The sequence below is a fragment of the Hyla sarda genome, chromosome 10 (assembly GCF_029499605.1).
Source record: "Hyla sarda isolate aHylSar1 chromosome 10, aHylSar1.hap1, whole genome shotgun sequence".
In the NCBI taxonomy this organism is placed as follows: Eukaryota; Metazoa; Chordata; class Amphibia; order Anura; family Hylidae; genus Hyla; species Hyla sarda.
This window is the reverse complement of record NC_079198.1, coordinates 14,211,384-14,231,844: the sequence shown is the minus strand read 5'-3', so window position 1 is coordinate 14,231,844 and position 20,461 is coordinate 14,211,384. Positions and strand designations below refer to the sequence as shown.

General features: G+C 43.0%; 1 protein-coding gene across 6 annotated transcripts in view; it reads left to right on the top strand.

The window, feature by feature from the left end:
• Positions 1–20,461, top strand: part of CADM4 (cell adhesion molecule 4) — a 384,618-nt gene that overhangs the window by 352,802 nt on the left and 11,355 nt on the right. For all 6 annotated transcript variants that reach the window (XM_056544050.1, XM_056544051.1, XM_056544052.1 and 3 more), the window contains one exon: positions 9,168–9,258. In XM_056544050.1, coding sequence (XP_056400025.1) covers positions 9,168–9,258 — 91 coding nt within the window. The remainder of the gene's footprint in view (positions 1–9,167; positions 9,259–20,461) is intronic.

Genomic DNA, 20,461 nt, shown 5'->3' with positions numbered 1-20,461 from the left:
TTTATCTTTCTGGCACCAGTTGATTTAAAAAAAAAAAATATATGTTTTCCACGGAGTACCCCTTTAATGTACACCTAATAACTTATTTGTTCTAAAAATACAGCTGCCTACAATGGATTGTTAAACATCTGACCGTCCCACAATCTTTTTAAAGTAAAAGCTTTTTGAACCCAGACAGCCAGTAATATTATTATTACTTTACAAGTGATAAGCCATGGCTTGTCCTAAAATAGCACAAAAACACCAGATGTTGAATAGTCTAGACTCAAATTGAAGACTTTAAACCCCATGTCCACTTCTGGCTGATAGAAGACGTAATGAGTCCATGACCTCCACTTGACAGATGTTAATTATCATTATCTTACATTAAGTCGCTGCTCATCATCTGCCCATCACTAATATTCAATAACCATGACCCTTCTAACTTCGATTTTCTAAAACCATATCCCCCGATGACCCCCATCGAGTTCCAGAAATCCCCTGAAATCCTTACAAAGAACCCCCTGAAATGCCACGTAAATCTTCATAATACCCATTGACCTCTCTTGACTAACTCCTTGACCTTATGCTTATTGACATTTTTGGAGTCTCCAGCTGTCACGTTGAAATCATTGTTCATTACACAAATGGGTCTCCTAATGTGTTCTTCCCACATTCGTGTTATCTGAGGCGAGCAGGAGACGGCATCGCATGTCCTCACTCCAGGCGGATCATTATTTCAGGGACTTGTAATTTCTAAATGACTGGTCTTGAAAGGATAATGTAATGGAACATTTCTAAAAACTCTAATTTTTCTTAAACAACAGCTATTACTTGGTAGAAGTTACTGTGCGCGATATGAATAATTCAAGAAGATCTGCCCACTAGGGGCACTATCCTACTTGGTGTGGACATAACACATACATATATATATATTTGCCAACCCTTGAAAACCACAAGTGTATTTACATCTGTTCCTTTGCTAAGGAACATGTAAAGGATCGTGTTCCTCGCCAGGTTGTTGTCACCATGTTAAAAAATATCCTTCTAGACCCGTCCCCAGTGTCTCTCCTAAATGCGATGTATGACCAACTTGGACATATAGCATGAAACAAAACTTGTCAGATATAGTAAAACCTCTCCATGAGACCACCTTTTTGAGAAGATCTATCCCTCATCATTTTGTGTGACCACCATACAGTATGCATAGTGGCCATTTTCTTTTCTTCTCAAAGAGGCTTCACTGCTTTCCGGCTTTTATTCAACGAAAGAACATCAGGCTATTAGGTGCCAATGCAACCTTTATGTCCCTGACATCACGCTATATAGAATCTTTTGGAGAAGACATCCTAAAATTGGATTAAAAAGGTCCTTTCAGGAGGGTGGTCCTTTCATAGGAGATGGCCTGTATTTATGAACTGTAAATTTGTCACAAACATTCGGTGTGGTAATGGGGTGTTCTTCTCAAAAAGATGGTCTTAGTACGGACAGTCATTGTAGCTCCCACTGCCCATGTATAGAAATCTAAAGTAGGATTGAGGGCCTTTAGACTCCTTTTCCCCAGAAATAGCCTTAGTTGCGACTCTAACACTACACATATGTTTTCTTATGCCTCACTCGTGTTTCGAGGCTTCTCTCGTGCTGTACACATGCAAAATGTCAAAAAGTGTTGAAGACGTACACCTCGATGTGTCCCTGGTGGGCCCATATACCTCAGTTGGCCGAACGTAGCCATTCCCTGAACGCTCGGTCCATTTCCCAAATGTGTACGGTGTCTGTGTGGGACTCAACAACGTGGTCAACCATATTTTTTGAGTTCCGCTCAGACACTGTATACATTTGAGAAATGGGCTGAACATAGGGTTGACCCAACAAAATGTTGGGCTTGTTGCCATTGCTTTTTGACATTTTGCTGATATATAGCTTGACGGAAGCCCCGAAACGGGATGTGAATGGGTAATGTTCAAAAACATTGAATGAAAAATTTATTTTTTGACTTCTGGTAGCCCACTTCTATGTAGAATATGTAACACAGTTTAACTATAGTTGTAGTTTTCATCCCTGGTGGAGTCTATGGAGGATCTAATGGTCTATGCACAATTAGCACCCCCTTACTTCTTTTGGGCTGGTAGTTGAGTTGGCCACACCTCGTAGACCCCCAAGAAGCAGAACAGCCAATCCTATAAATTAGCGACCTTAATAAGTACCTCTCATGGTCTTGTTAAATTTTATAATCCTCAAAGTTCACTGCCCCCATCATGATAAACCACCCCCTGCCTTTATTTTTATTATTTTTTAATTTTCTACCTTGATATCGCTCTGTATTTTCTGCTCAGTCTTAGTCTGATTCACAGACTGGGAAGGGGCGTTCCCCAACAGGCATGACAACATCTGAAGCCATACAGGGGAGAACTTCCTCCCTCACTCAACTACACACAGCCAAGAGCAGTTTAGTGTGAGATGAGCTCTGATTGGCTAAGGCTGCACACACACCCCTCAGTACTCCAGACTGCATTTCCTGATTTTGGACTTCTGCCAGGCCAGCAGGAGCTTAAAGTCTGCGCTAGAGATGGGGGGGAGGGAAATGTGCTCTGGACAAGTAGGGACTCACTTAGTGGCAGCTTTTTTTTTTTTTTTACACAAATAAAACAAAGTAAAATAGAAAGATTTTTTATGTACCATAAGGAGTGCAATAGAAAAAAATTGTTTTAATGAGAGTGACCATTTAATCTGTGGCCCTCCAAGTATTGCAAAACTTCAACTCCCAGCATGCCCGGACAGCCGTTGGCTGTCCGGGCATGCTGGGAGTTGAAGTTTTTCAACACTTGGAGGGCCACAGTTTGAGACCACTGTTAGAAATGAATATATATCCTGCGTCTTCTCCGTTACATTCCCGAGTTACAAGTCACCTTCCACCACCCGTGGTGACGGAGATCACAGTAACTGCTCTCGGCGCGGCCTTCTGCCGTCTTGTTGCGTGCATAGATTGCCGAACCTCGGCATACACAATTAGCATTATGTAAATAAAATGAAATCATTCCTGAGAGGCCTGCGGAGGGAGGAGGGGGAAGGGGCGCGCTGCAATCTATCTGTCTGCTGCTTTGTGCGTATGGATTTCAGCCTTTCCTCCAGACCGTTCCGCTTTTTGGCTGGAAATAGAGAGAGAAAAAAATGAAAGGCGGTAAAGATGAGACGGAATCATTCTATGGAAAATGGAGCAAATCTCCCCCGTATACCTCTAATTAAATTAACATAACAGGCTAATTAGCTGCAGGGGCGTCACCAGCGGCGGAGTATCCATGGAAACCCATGTCACCGCCAGAATGGACAAGGTTATGGAGGTGTACAGAAAGGAGCTGGCCCATCCTCCCTGATATCTGCTGCTATGCCTTTGGATGTGTTAATAGGCACCCCGTAATCTATTCAAAAATTGTCATCACACCAAAACTCTCTCCCCAAGGCCCCCACTTCCGATACACATCTTTTATCAAACGGGCACCTATTTAGGTTCCGAACACTCTTGTAGCCATACACATACCATAGCTGTCATCCAAACACCCATTTATCCGACCACTATTTTTTCCAATCCTCCTTACCTAGTGGTAGTGTGTTCTGAATGGTAGAACGGAATGCAAAGGCACCAGTGGTAGAGTAAAGTGTACATGACAGATATCTTTATTGGCCGAACATAACGCGTTTCAAGGCTTAGGAGACTCTTCCTCAGATGTACTGGTGTACACCATGAACCCAGATTTTCCTTTGCATTCCGTACTACTGTTTAAAGGAAAACTGTCAGCCAGTTCACCCACACTAAACCCAATACACTGGTTTATAGTGTGGGTGAACAGGAGTCCATACAGGGGTCACTTCCTGTTTTTCGTCCACTGGCCGCCGAGTTATGTCCCTGTAAAGTTCTTTTCAAGGCAGGGCCCCCGGTGACCATCTGCCTCCCGCATTGAAGTTTCTAAGCCCGCCCCTGTTGTTTGCCTATTCCGACTGTTTATTAGTATGTTTTTTTAAGGCCACTGCACTTTAGTTCAGGGAGGGACCGGCGCCCAGTTGTCGATCCACCGTTTAGGGTGGATGGGCAAGTAGGCAGGGAGAGTGGTTTTAGGGTCATTTTAGGGTTTACTGTCCCTGTCCCCTGGTCGGTCCCTGACAAGAGTGCATGAAGATTTTACCCAGCTATCACGTCCTGATAATGCGAGAGCTCTGCGTTCTGTTCTCGCTCTGCGCAGTGCCACTGCGCGTGCACCGCTTACATTCACAGCTCCCAGCAGCTGGGTAAGATCTTCATGCACATGTGCTCTGCAGACAGAGTGCTGTGCTCAGGAGACATGTGACTCCATGTCACTAGGACGTGGAGTTTAAGATAATGAATATGCAAACAACGGGGGCGGGCTTAGAAACGTCAGTGCGGGAAGCAGAGGTAGACGGCCGGCGGGGCCCTGCCTTGAAAGCGCGAGTCATAGACCAAAGAAAGTAAATTTACAGGGGCATGACTCGGCGGACAGTGGACAAAAAAAAGTAAGTGACCCCTGTATGGACTCCTGTTCACACACACTATAACACAGTGTATTGGGTTTAGTGTGGGTGAACTGGTTAACAGTTTTCCTTTAACTCGGCCAGGAGGGCTCCAGGCCAATAAAGGGAAGGCTGCACCACTTGTATCTTTTATGCCTATACAGCGGTTGTGTGTATTGCACAACCACATAAGGTTATGCGGTGGCCCAGTATGGGAGGTGTTACCCCGTACCCTTGCTGCCCTGTCAGGCAGCCTCCTTACAGTGTCCCCTGGGCCCCCTTGCATCTGTCTCCCCATGTAAATATGTTTCTAATGTATTATACCATGTAATGTGTTCAGGAAGCGTTGTCACTTTAAGACTGTTTACCATGTGACTTGTCATGTGATTGTTACCCAGGAGGTACCAGTGATCAGGTGATCCCAGGGGTGACCTATGGGCTCCCTGCTAGTCTCCCCCATATAAGCCCTGGGTGGAGCTTCTCTCTCTTTCCTTACAAGTCTTTGCTGCAGTCGAGTCCTAGAGAGTCCAGAGTCATAGGAGCCTCAACTCCAGTCTGCGGCCACAAGAGGCTACAAGTAACCACAGTCTCAGTATTGTCAGTCCCCAGTCAAGTCAGTCACAGTCATCATTTGTCAAGTCACAGTGGCCTGCATTTAATTGACCCCATCTACTACTAATCCCAGCAAGCCCTTAAGGTCTCTACATCACTGGTCACCTCCTTAGGCCCTGGCTGAACTGTATAGACTTTACCATCTGTCTACCCTCAGTAAAGCTACCGTTATCCGTAACTTGGTGTCTGAGTCATTATTGCCCCTGTGCCTAGCCCGGGATGGTATTGAGGATAAACCATGCCCTGGCGTCATGAATACAAGGGGTTAATGCCATCTGCCCCTAGGGTAATTCCATCTGCCTTTTGCATCACACCCTCTACCACAGTTAGCAGACTTCCTTTGGGGGTCCCTTCGTCTATCCTTTGGCCTTATTAATTTGGATATACTGCACTATGAGTAGCTCTGCTTTCTTTTCCTAGCTATGTGTTCTGAATGGACAGGGGGGGGGGGGGGGGGGGGACAAGTTCTGCCAGATATCTGGTGGGGGCTTATCTTGCAGAGAAGATAAAGATTGGGCAGTTGAAATCCAACATGCCCAATCCTTCTCTCCACAGATATCACATTAGTTGGATAGTTAGTCCTGCAAAATCAAAATATTGTGTATATATATACACTAGCTGAGTACCCGGCGTTGCCCGGTTTTTCCTTCCTCATCCTTGTTGGGTAGGAAAATCCACAGAGGAGGAAGCTTTTGACTTCAAATCCCATCCCCATATATAGTTGTCATATCCCAACCCCATATCCCGTCCTCATATCCTGTCCTCCTATCCCGACCTCCTATCCCGACCTCCTATCCCGACCTCCTATCTCGACCTCCTATCTCGACCTCCTATCCCGATCTCCTATCCCGCCCTCCTATCCCAACCTCCTATCCCGACCTGCTATCCCGACCTCCTATCTTAACCTCCTATCTCGTCCTCCTATCCCATCCTCCTATCCCGACCTCCTATCCCGACCTCCTATCCCGACCTCCTATCCCGACCTCCTATCCCGACCTCCTATCCCGACCTCCTATCTCGACCTCCTATCCCATCCTCTTATCTCAACCTCCTATCCCATCCTCCTATCCTGACCTCGTATCCCGTCCTCCTATATCGACCTCCTCTCCCGTCCTCCTATCCCGTCCTTCTATCCCGTCCTCCTATCTCGACCTCCTATCCCGTTCTCCTATCCCGTCCTCCTATCCCGTCCTCCTATTCCGACCTCCTATCCCGACCTCCTATCTCAACCCACTATCCCGACCTCCTATCCCGACCTCCTATTCCGACCTCCTATCTCGACCTCCTATCCCGTCCTCCTAATTCCCCCTCCTATCTCCACCTTCCATCCCGACCTCCTATCCCGACCTGTAATATGTGTACCAGGTATTGAAATATCTACAGCCGTACAGAAGTTATGTGAGAAGATACATTTCCCATTGATTTGCATGGGACTTTGAATAACCCTGACCCTCACAAATGGGGGTAGTTAAGGGTTAAATTAACTATCCTATGTTTTAAGTGGACATATAAGTAACATGTGAACAAGTATTATCGAAATATCTCCAGCCGTTTGGAAGTTATGCAGTAACATATATTTCCCATAGACTTGTATGGGACTTTAAACATAAACCCCGACCCTGGCAAATGGGGGGAAGTAAGGGTTAAATCACCTATCCTATGTTTGTTGGTGACATATAAGTAACATGTGTGCCAAGTTTCATGTTAATATCTTTAACCGTTTGGAAGTTTTTGTGGAACATACACACATACACACACACATACACACACACATATATACACACATACATATATACATACACACATACATACACACATACATATATACATACACACATACATATATACATACACACATACATATATACATACACACATACATACATACACACATACATACACACACACATATATACACACATACATACACATATATACACACATACACACACACATACATATATACATACACACATACATACATACACACATACATATATACATACACACATACATATATACATACACACATACATATATACATACACACATACATATATACATACACACATACATACATATATACATACACACATACATATATACATACACACATACATCTATACATACACACACACATACATATATACATACACACATATATACATACACACATACATACATATATACACACACATACATACATATATACATACATACATATATACACACATACATACATATACATACACACATACATATATACACACACACACACACGTTGAGTTTTATATATATATATATATATATATATACACGTGTGCTACCTAGGATAATAGATATAGCTGCTGATTATTAATATATGGTTCCCTGTTACCATATATGAAGGGGTAAGAATCTAAAAAATAGTAAAAATCTGCGCTAAAAAGGGGGCCCCCTTTTTAGCGCAGATTTTTACAATTTTTTAGAGTCCTGCAAAATCGTTGGGCTCAGACGACACATGTCTAATGTAAATGGCCAGATTTGACCCGTTAAAGTCTGTTATCTGCAATTCATGTTCCTAACTGCTGATACTGTTAGATGCTGTTAGGACAAGGAGACACATGGTGATCCTACCCCTCCATGTCTGTATCTATCCATGCTTGATGGTGATCCTACCCCTCCATGTCTGTATCTATCCATGCTTGATGGTGATCCTACCCCTCCATGTCTTTATCTGTCCATGCTTGATGGTGATCCTACTCCTCCATGTCTGTATCTATCCATGCTTGATGGTGATCCTACCCCTCCATGTCTGTATCTATCCATGCTTGATGGTGATCCTACCCCTCCATGTCTGTATCTATCCATGCTTGATGGTGATCCTACCCCTCCATGTCTGTATCTATCCATGCTTGATGGTGATCCTACCCCTCCATGTCTGTATCTATCCGTGCTTGATGGTGATCCTACCCCTCCATGTCTGTATCTGTCCATGCTTGATGGTGATCCTACCCCTCCATGTCTGTATCTGTCCATGCTTGATGGTGATCCTACCCCTCCATGTCTGTATCTGTCCATGCTTGATGGTGATCCTACCCCTCCATGTCTGTATCTTTTCATGCTTGATGGTGATCCTACCCCTCAATGCCTGTATCTTTTCATGCTTGATGGTGATCCTAGCCCTCCATGCCTGTATCTTTTCATGCTTGATGGTGATCCTACCCCTCCATGCCTGTATCTTTTCATGCTTGATGGTGATCCTACCCCTCCATGCCTGTATCTTTTCATGCTTGATGGTGATCCTACCCCTCCATGTCTGTATCTTTTCATGCTTGATGGTGATCCTAGCCCTCCATGCCTGTATCTTTTCATGCTTGATGGTGATCCTACCCCTCCATGTCTGTATCTTTTCATGCTTGATGGTGATCCTACCCCTCCATGCCTGTATCTTTTCATGCTTGATGGTGATCCTACCCCTCCATGCCTGTATCTTTTCATGCTTGATGGTGATCCTACCCCTCCATGCCTGTATCTTTTCATGCTTGATGGTGATCCTACTCCTCCATGTCTTTATCTGTCCATGCTTGATGGTGATCCTACCCCTCCATGCCTGTATCTTTTCATGCTTGATGGTGATCCTACCCTTCCATGCCTGTATCTTTTCATGCTTGATGGTGATCCTACCCCTCCATGCCTGTATCTTTTCATGTTTGATGGTGATCCTACCCCTCCATGTCTTTATCTGTCCATGCTTGATGGTGATCCTACCCCTCCATGTCTGTATCTTTTCATGCTTGATGGTGATCCTACCCCTCCATGTCTGTATCTTTTCATGCTTGATGGTGACCCAACTACTCCATGTCTGTATCTGTCCACGATTAGCCACTTGACTGCAAAGTATTTGACCAACGAAAGCTGAATGTAGACGTAGATTAAACTTTGAGTATTTTCTATCATACCGCCCTATGGTATCCTCTTCTAAGAAATTGCTATAATGTTATGAGACTTGCATATCTATTTGCTCCCGTTGCATACACCATATTTACTTATTTATTTCCTCTCTTCTGCAGTTTCTCCTACGGCTCGAATACAAGCCTCCCAGAGCCTGGTGAGGGAAGGAGACCCATTGACTCTGAAATGTGACATAACTGGGAATCCCAGGTAAAGACCACCTTTGGCATTATACATTGACCACACTGCCAGTATTAGTGTCACTTTAGTACTGTTTTGGGGGCTATCATGTTCCTAGTTGACTTTATGGTTAGAGTTGTCCTATTTTGGCCTTCATGAATAGAAAACGTCCTAAGCATGGACCTTATCTTGTTTCACGCTGATCCAGGGATTTATTTTGATGCCATATTGGAGTCGGGAAGGAATTTTTCATCTGTCATGGGGCAGTTGGCATCAGCCTTATGGGGGTTCGCCTTCCTCTGAATCAACACATTAGGGTTTTAGGTTGAACTCGATGGACTTTTTTTTTTCAACCTTCTAAACTATTTTACTATGTTAATATGTATGTTACCTTCTTTTTATGTAGATTTTGTTGGTGAAAGTTTTTTTTTTGGGGGGGGGGGGGGGGGGGCTCAGGCAATAAAAACAAATTTCACAATTTGCAAGGGCCTTGTAGCTTTGAGCCTTTCATCAAAATCACATCTGTGAGGCTAGGGTTCTACTTGTTTTTTGCCAGCGTTTTCATGTCCCGAAAAAAAAAAACACCAGAAAAACTGCCACAGCGTTTTTCCACGCTTTTTTCTAGCGTTTTTTCCCCATTGTGTGGCACTTCCTGTTTCTGTGTCCACCCTTTTTTTTAAGCCTTAACCCTTTGAGGACCAAGGGATGTATTTGTCCCATGTTTTTAATTGCCTGTATCAGGCAATTAAAAACATGGGACAAATATGTCCCTTGGTCCTCAAAGGGTTAAAGGGGTATTCCAGGAGTTAAAAACGTTTTTGCCTGCGGTCGGGAAACCGCATACGGCCGAAAAAGCAGCCGACCGGAGGCTGCGGTTCACTCCGGTCGGCTCATAGACATACATTAACTACGGTTCCCGAATACGGCTGAGTGCGGGCGCCGCGATTAAGCCCCGCCCACCCCTCCTCCCAGCCGTATACGGGAACCGTAATTACAAACCGTAGTGTGAACCCAGCCTTAGCTCCATTCACTTCAATGGAACTGAGCTGCAGAACCACACCTACACTGGAGACAAGGAGTTCGCTGTCTTTGAAAGAAAAAAGGCCTGTTTTTTTGATTCCTGGAATACCCCTTTAAATAAGAAAATAGACGGAAAAAACGCCATCTAAATCCCACGTTGCATTTTTATGGCAGTTTGTCGCCCGCATGGACTTCTATGGGAGAGAAGCGTCAAGACTTTGGTTTAAAAGAAACATCAAACGGTACAGTCTCATTTTGACAATCGCCCACTCAGCATAGAAACACAGAAAAATGCCAAAAAGGAGTAAAAAAAAAAAAAAAAAGGCTAAAGAAGAAAAGCCAAGTGGGCATGGTGGTCTATGAATCCCTATTGACTTGCAGCTAACACAATAAAAAAGCAGTGCGGCATTTGCGACGGTTTTCTGGGGGGCTGTTTTTGGAAACTTAGCCCCTTAAAGGGCCATTCCGGTGATTTATTTTTTTTTTTTTTTTAAATCAACTGGTGTAAATTACTTCTATTTAAAAATCTTAACCTATCCAGTACTTATCAGCTGCTGTATGCTCCACTGGAAGTTCTTTTATTTTTAAATTTCCTTTCTGTCTGACCCCAGTGCTCTCTTCTGACACCTCTTTCCTTTTCAGCAGGAACCTGTCCAGGGTAAGAGCAAATCCCCATAGCAAACCTATCCTTCTCTGGACAGTTCCTGAGACAGACAGAGGTGTCAGCAGAGAGCACTGTGGTCAGACAGAAAAGAAATTTAAAAAAGAAAACAACTTCCTGTGGAGCATACAGCAGCTGAGAAGTACTGGAAAGATTAAGATTTTTAAATAGAAGTAATTTACAAATCTGTTTAAGTTTCTGGCACCAGTTGGTTTCTAAAAAAAAAGTTTTTTTTTACCGGAGTACCCCTTTTAACCCTGCTCACACCCCCAGGAAGTTTACCTGCTCCATCGATAGCTTTGGACGCTGGATGGGCTAAACATAAGATATCATTATACCGGTGGTGTTTCCCAACCAGGATGCCCTCAGCTGTTTCAAAACTGCAACCCCAAGCATGCCCGGACAGCCTTTGGCTGTCCGGGCATGCTGGGGGTTGTAGTTTTGTAACAGCTGAGGGCACCTCGGATGGGAAACACTGCTCTACAGGTAAGGAGTCCCCGGCCACCAAGTGTTTACCCACAACGACATGGAGGGCAGGAAGACAACTTCTTCTAGCTCACAACGCTCCTCAAGCTAAACCGGCCATCGTCTCAGCACGCCACGCTAAATATACGAAGTCTACTATACTACCGCCCCCTAGGGACACGAATCTGAATAGGTAATAGAATTTCTACCTCCGACTGGCACCGCTTTTTATGGTGATTTCCAAAGCTGTCCAAAAATCCCCTCGTTTCCCTTAGCGCTCGTGACGAGAATATAAGATCACCTTTTCCCCATCTGCCCTGGAACCCTGGCGAAAGATTTTCACAGTGAAATACGCGTCGAGCAGCAACTACATCAGTGTTCGGGGGGGGGGGGGAGGAAAAAAAAAATAAATACATTTTTTGTATTTTTTTGCGACGCTGGAACTATCCAGACTTATAAATCGTCCTCCCCGCGCAGCTTCTCTGCAGCCTCTGTACGGATATATAAACCCCACAGACATCCCAATGACGTGCAGGCAGAACATAAAACGTGTTTTAATACGACCTGCACACCCCATATATCTTGCACTGCAGCGGCAGCCAGAGAAAAAAGAGCAGACGAACAGCCTCTCGCTGCAGCCCTAAACACCACCAAGAATCCTAATCAGTCCGCTTCTCCAGAAAAAAAAAAAAACATAAAACGGAGACAAATCTTACAGGGCTGCAAGAACGCCTGCATAGCGCCGCTACCAGGGGGGTGGGGGTGGGGGAGACATTAATATTCAGCGTGGAGCCGTGACTTTAATCATTTGCCGTCCTCTTCAAACCTAATGTGATGCTCCATCCTCCGTAATATCGGTACTTTGTCTTTAAAGGGCAACTCCGCTCGTGGCGTAAATTAGCACCGGTGGTTCCTATACAGGGTCGTAAGTCAAGCGGCCAAGCAAGTTTTCAAAATCGGAGTTCGTATATAGCTTATTTTCACTGCAAAACTTTTTCTCCCAACATGCCTCGGGATAAAGCACCGCCTTTTGTATTCCCTTTACGGCGGGAGGAGCTTGCTCATGGTTGTGCTTGATGTCGCCATCTGCTGGGGACTGAATGAATTACACCTGGTAATAAAGTACAGAAAGAGGACTTGACACTGTTTTAGCGGACACTTATTAAAGGTCATCTGCAGCGTGGTTAACACTTATCCCCTATCCACAGGATAAGGGATAAGTGTTTGATCGCGGGAGGTCCGACCGCTGGGCTGCCCTGTGATCTCCTGTACAGGGCCGCGGCTGTCCCGTGCAGGGGGCGTGCCAGCCGCAGCATGACGTTGCGGCCGGTTCGCCTCCTCCATACATCTCTATGGGAGAGGCGGGGAGACAGCGTTCGTGCTACTCGGCGCTACTCGCCTTAGCGCTCACTATGAGCGCTAATGGCGGCGGCCCGTTAGGGAGATCGAGGGTGGTCCCAGCAGTTGGACCCCCCGCGATCAAACACTTATCCCCCATCTTGTAGATAGGGGATAAGTGTATATTGCGCTGCAGTTGTCCTTTAAAGGGGTATTCCATGAAAAAAAACTTTTTTTTTTTTCATGTCAACTGGCTTCAGAAAGTTAAACAGATTTGTAAATTACTTCTATTAAAAAATCTTAATCCTTCCAGTACTTATCAGCTGCTTGAAGTTGAGTTGTTCTTTTCTGTCTGACAACAGTGCTCTCTGCTGACATCACTGTCTGTCTCAGGAACTGTCCAGAGCAGGAGAGGTTTGCTATAGGGATTTGCTCCTACTCTGGACAGTCCCTGAGACAGACAGAGGTGTCAGCAGAGAGCCCTGTGGACAGACAGAAAAGAACACCTCAACTTCAGCAGCTGAAAAGTACTGGAAGGATTAAGATTTTTTTAATAGAAGTAATTTACAAATCTGCTTAACTTTCTGGAGCCAGTTAATATGAAAAAAAAAAATGTTATTTCCATGGAATACCCCTTTAAGCCCATTACTACAACACTTGAAGAACCTTAAGGTGTTGTTCCCAAGCTGTTGCAAAACTATAACTCCCATCATGCCCAGACCGGTTTGGCTGTCTGGGTATAATGGGAATTGTAGTTTTGCAACAACTGATGGTCTATACACTGCTATAAGCATAGTTTTACAACAGGTTGGGGAACACCGCCATGGGGCATAGCTTTACTCTACAAGAGCGCCCCCTATGGGCAAAGTAGTTTTATAGATAGCTGTAAGTTTTGCGGCAATATAGTATTAAAAGGGTATTTGCCACTGTTTTGGCCTAGAGAATAGTTGTCACATTCTGAACCCATTACAACACTCACTTTAGGGTGGCGTTTTTCCAAGCTGTTGCAAAACCACAACTCCCATCATGCCCAGACAACCTTTGGGGGGTTGGCACTGTTCCATATGTAACATTTCAATCCCATTGCACTTAAAAAAAAAAAAAAAACTGTGGGTGGTGTTTCCAAAGCTGTTACCAAACTATAACTCCCATCATGCCCAGACAGCCTTTGGCTGTCTGGGCATGATGGAACTTGTAGTTTTGCAACAACTGGAGGTCTATACACTGCTATAGGCAGGTTGGAGAACACTGCCATAGGGCGTAGCTTAACTTTGCAAAGCGCCCCCTATGGACGAATGGAATTGAACAGATAATTACGGCAATATAGTATAGAAAGGGTATTTGCCACTGTTTTGACCTAGAAAATGGTCGTCCGAACCCATTACTACAGTCACCTTAAAGGGGTACTCCGGCAAAAAAGGTTTTTTTTTTTTGTTTTGTTTTTAAATCAACTGGTGCCAGAAAGTTAAACAGATTTCTAAATTACTTCTATTAAAAAATCTTAATCCTTCCTGTACTTATTAGCTGCTGAATACTACAGTGGAAATTATTTTCCGTTTGAAACACAGAGCTCTCTGCTGATATCATGAGCACAGTGCTCTCTGCTGACATCTCTGTCCATTTTAGGAACTGTCCAGAGTAAAAGGAAATCCCCATAGCAAACATATGCTGCTCTGGACAGTTCCTAAAATGGACAGAGATGTCAGCAGAGAGCACTGTGCTCATGATGTCAGCAGAGAGCTCTGTGTTTCAAAAAGAAAAGAATTTCCGCTGTAGTATTCAGCAGCTAATAAGTATAGGAAGGATTAAGATTTTTTAATAGAAGTAATTTACAAATCTGTTTAACTTTCTGGCACCAGTTGATTTAAAAAAAAAAAAGTTTTTCACCGGAGTACCCCTTTAAGGTGGCATTTTTCTGAGCTGTTGCAAAACTACAACTCCCATCATGCCCAGACAGCCTTCGGCTGTCTGGGCATGATGGGAGTTGTAGTTTTGCAACAACTGGAGGAGCCACAGGTTCGGAAACACTGCCATACGGTGTATCTTTGCTCTACAAGAGCGCCCCCTATGGACAAATAGAAGTAATTTATAGAAAGATTGTGGTCCAGACCCTTATATTGCATCCCGCACCCTTGCGTCCACCTTGAGAGCACTCGGCCAACATTCGCCGCTGATGGAATTCATGTTGTAATCAGTCTGGAGGATGTGAACAGAATGGCGCGGTAAAGTCGTTTTATTGTTAGAAAACCTCTCAACATCTCGGCTCCACAAAGAGGGATACTTGAGATTTATTGTTATATGCGGAGTGTTTTTTCATCCGCTCGGAGGGCGGCCGGCACCCCAACGGTTTTAAGGTGGATTATTGCAAAAAATAAAAAGACAGCAAGACCCCACCACGAACAATACGAAAACAGACGATTGGTACTGTGTCACATGGGCGCGATTAGGCGGCAAAACACGTGTCCTGCGCTGTCTGAACAGTCTCTGAGGTATAAGCAAGGCAAGCTGACTATCTAGGAATGTCCTGTCTGGGGGCTCCGCATGGGGGGGGGTGATAGAGTGCACCTCAATGATGGCGGTGCGACCTGTGTGTGCAGTACAAGTTGTGGTGTCACCTTGGTACAGAGGAAGGAGCTCCAGGACACAGGGTTAAGGGAGGTTTTGGGGCTGAATGTTGGATGAAAGCAGAAAGCTGTGCTGTGACAACGCTATGGGCCTGTGAGGGTCATCGCTCCATTGTCTCTTCATAGAAGTCTATGGGAAAGAAAGAAATGAGAGGGAGATGAGAGGAGAGAACAGGATGAGATAGATAGATATGAGATAGATAGATAGATAGATATGAGATAGATAGATATGAGATAGATAGATAGATAGATAGATTGATAGATATGAGATAGATAGATATAAGATAGATAGATAGATATGAGATAGATAGATAGATATGAGATAGATAGATAGATATGAGATAGATAGATATAAGATAGATAGATAGATATGAGATAGATAGATAGATATGAGATAGATAGATATAAGATAGATAGATAGATAGATATACAAAATAGGATGCAGCACACCACGGATGTAATCAAAGTTGATTGTTTATTCCATAACGTGCAAAGGACAACGTTTCGCCAGCCTCACACTGGCTTTTTTCACTTGAAAAAGCCAGTGTGAGGCTGGCGAAACGTTGTCCTTTGCACGTTATGGAATAAACCATCAACTTTGATTACATCCGTGGTGTGCTGCATCCTATTTTGTATTTCTGGATTAAGGAACTGGTGGACCCAGGCTCCAAGCATGCGAGCACCCCGTATCTATTATCAGACAATACTGCTTGATGTGCTGCTTCTATTTGGATTTTTTTTAGATAGATAGATAGATATGAGATAGATAGATATGAGATAGATAGATAGATAGATAGATATGAGATATAGATATGAGATATGAGAGAGATAGATAGATATGATATAGATATAGAAATTAGATAGATAGATATGAGATAGATATAGATATGAGATAGATATAGATATGAGATAGATATAGATATGAGATAGATTGATATGAGATAGATTGATATGAGATAGATAGATTGATATGAGATAGATAGATTGATATGAGATAGATAGATATGATATAGATAGATATGAGATAGATATGAGATAGATAGATAGATATGAGATAGATAGATAGATAGATAGATATGAGAGATAGATAGATAGGTATGAGATAGATAGATAGATAGATAGATAGATATGAGTGAGAGATAGATAGATATGAGAGAGATAGATAGATAATAGATCATGATGGATGTCACTAGATCCATACTCCTGTAGATATGTGATGGGTGAATACGGAGAGATCTGGGATGAACAGATAGATACAGATTATGACTTTGGTTTATGGATGTACAATACCACAAATGTTTTAAGGGTTGTTTTTTTTCTTGTTTTTTTGTTTTTTGTCGGTGTCCTGGGAAATATCGTGCTCCAGATTAGTGTATATAAGTCATACGCTGGTGAATCTGCTGAGCGCATATGTAATTGTCCGACAGATATTGTTCACATAATAAAAGTGCTGATGCCTTACTGAATATGTGTACCGGATGATGAGCACGTGTTCTGTGTACAGCAGCAAAAACCTGCCGGCCCGTCCTCAGTATGGCATCACTGCACTCTTAAAGGGGAACTCCACTTTTGAGAATTAAACTTACAGTGCAAAATTTACACCCACTTATGATCAGTAACGTAGCGCACCTACTGAAGTATGGGCCTCTAACACCCCGACACCATGATTTAAACCAGTGTTTCCCAACCAGAGTGCCTCCAGCTGTTGCAAAACTACAACTCCCAGCACACGTTACTTATATGTCAACAACAAACATAGGATAATGTAATGTAACCCTTACCCACCCCACGGGATATGGGGACGGGATATTAGGTCGGGATATGGGGACGGGATTTAGGGACTGGATATAAGGGGGGGATATGGGGTCAGGATATAGGGACGGGATATAAGGGGGGGGATATGGGGTCAGGATATAGGGACGGGATATAAGGGGGGGATATGGGGTCAGGATATAGGGACGGGATATAAGGGGGGGATATGGGGTCAGGATATAGGGACGGGATATGAGGGGGAGATATGGGGACGGGATTTAGGGACGGGATATGAGGGGGGGATATGAGGTCAGGATTTAGGGACGGGATATGGGGACATAATATGGGGTCAGGATTTAGGGACGGGATATGAGGACAAAAGCTTACTCCTTTGTTGCTTTCCCTCCCCCACAAGGATAAGGTAGGAAAAACCGGGCATCGCTTTATAGTTGTTTTTTTTTATATTAAATAAATAAGTATATATATTATTATTATATTATTTTGACAAGTAATTCTGCCCCCTGCCCTAATATAGTAGCTTGCCCTTCCTCTATAATAGGTAGCCGATGTTAAAACAATATGGCAGCCCCCCCCCCCCCCCCCCCCCCCCCGGTTCTTGTAGCGATAACTTGTGAGGTAATGGCTAAGTTACAGTATTTGCCCTTTAAACAATGGCGGGTAAGGACTCGGGTTGTCTGGCGCTCTAGGACAGAGTTTATTAGGCAGCGCTGTGCTGTTAGACAGGGGCTGTTAAGGCTCGGCACAATGACTGAGGTTGTTAAGCTGTATTACACCATTACCAAGGTTGTTAAGCAGTGTGGGTTACGCCGGCATTTCTTCTAAGTCCCATGCTACATAAGATGGAGTGTATTAAGCTGTGTGATACTAGAATAGAGTTTATTAAGCAACGCTGTGCTATTGTTGGGCCGCATTGTGTCTTGGCCAAGGTTGAAGAGCAAAGCCTTCCCTTATCACAGAGTTTATTAAGCCTTTCATGATATAGTTATAAGATGTGAGCGGAAGCGAGAACGAAGTTCTATTTTCTAGCAGGTTGAACCGTCCTGTTTGTTTAAATTAAAGGAATGTTCATTCGGGTGAATTTGAGGGTATTTATGAGATCGGAAAGAACTGAAAAAGTTTGCATTGCTAGCTTGCAGAATGCGTGTGGACAACTGGGCCTCAGTAGTAGAGTACCTTCCCTAATCAGTGTGGGAACTAAGGGACTATAATAGCAGCAAACACATTGGATATAATAGCTACCGCACTTATGTACAAGTGTATAACTGCTATAATAATGCCATCTATGTACAAAAATATAACTACTGTAATACTGTCCCCTATGTACAAGAACATAACTACTATAATAATACTGCTCCTATATACAAGAATATAACTACTATAATACTGCCCCCTATATACAAGAATATAACTACTATAATAGTGCTCCTATATACAAGAATATAACTACTATAATACTGCTCCAATATACAAGAATATAACTACTATAATACTTCTCCAATATACAAGAATATAACTACTATAATACTGCTCCAATATACAAGAATATAACTACTATAATACTGCTCCTATATACAAGAATATAACTACTATAATGCTGCTCCTATATATATATAAGAATATAACTACTGTAATACTGTCATCTATGTATAAGAATATAACTACTATAATACTGCTCCTATATACAAGAATATAACTACTATAATACTGCTCCTATATACAAGAATATAACTCCTATAACATTGCCTCCTATATACAAGAATATAACTACTATAATACTGCTCCTATATACAAGAATATAACTACTATAATACTGCTCCTATATACAAGAATATAACTACTATAATACTGCTCCTATATACAAGAATATAACTACTATAATACTGCCTCCTATATAGAAGAACATAACTACTATAATACTGCCTCCTATATACAAGAATATAACTACTATAATACTGCTCCTATATATAAGAATATAACTACTATAATACTGCTCCTATATACAAGAATATAACTACTATAATACTGCCTCCTATATACAAGAATGTAACTACTATAATACTGTCCTCTATGTACAAGAATATAACTACTATAATACTGTCCTCTATGTACAAGAATATAACTACTATAATACTGCCCCCTTTCTACAATACCATGGAAATATACAATGGGCCTAGAGAATGAGGTTCCTCTTGGCACATGAGCAGCGCTGCTTTTGCAGAGTTCCCCCCGGGGACTCAGTACAGTTTAGAGGCCCAGACCTGGCCCATTGAGACCCAGGTACAATTATATATTGGGGGGGAAAAAACACGTTATTCCAGTGGACTCCTTTCATCCGTTGTAAATAATCAATATAAGTTCCGCTCGTTGTCATTAAGGTCGCGGTGCTTGACCTCCACCATGGACTCCATAGTCCCTTGTGCTCTGAAGAGCACTGCTTCTCCTCATTGTGATGCATAGAAAGCTGATGATCAGTGACATAAGAGCTCATCCTGAGTAATACCGCTCTGGAGCACCTATCAACACACAATTGCCTAACTATGTTGTCTAGTAATACACTCTTATGGCCCTTATCTTACAGATGTAGCTGGGCTGAGTTTGTCGTTGTCTGAGACAACGTTGTAGGCTGCTTTTGCCCAAAAACTGCACTGCTCTTGTGGACTGTGATGGGGCCTGGGCTTTCATGGTCACAGTATGGTTACCACAGTGTAGCAACTGGGAGCTTGACGCACATTTTAATAGGAAGCAAAAAATACCGCAGCACCACTGGATTTTCAAATGCAACAAAAAAACAGCTACTTGGAACTTTATTTTTCACCGAAATTTAGGAAGTACAGGTAGATACGGCACTCCTTATGGACAGGTGGCCGGGTAGGAATCCCAGTCCATAAATCAATATGAAATATACTCAGAACTCTGATTATGCTTCGATTGTGATGTTATTGTGCAGTCCAACAACAATAGTTAACGTTTCGGTCCTATTCGGACCGAAACGTTAACTATTGTTGTTGAACTGCACAATAAAATCCCAATTGAAGCATAATCAAAGTGCCAAGTTTATTTCAGAAACATTTAGGAAGTACCATGCTGCTTCTGTCAATTACCAAGCAGCAGCATGACAGCACTGCTGAAACATTGGAACACGTTTCGTTGAAAAATAAAGTTTTTTTTTTTGGCATTTAAAGATTTGGTAGTGCTAGATTTCCTGGATCCTGTGTGGATATTTTGGGGCCCATGAGTTCGGGGCCACACACTGCGTGCATTGAATGGTTTATGGCATCAACCTGCATATAAAGTCTATACGGGTGGGGGTACACAGCTGAGGGGCTGCTTTATGTTTAATTGAATTGATGAA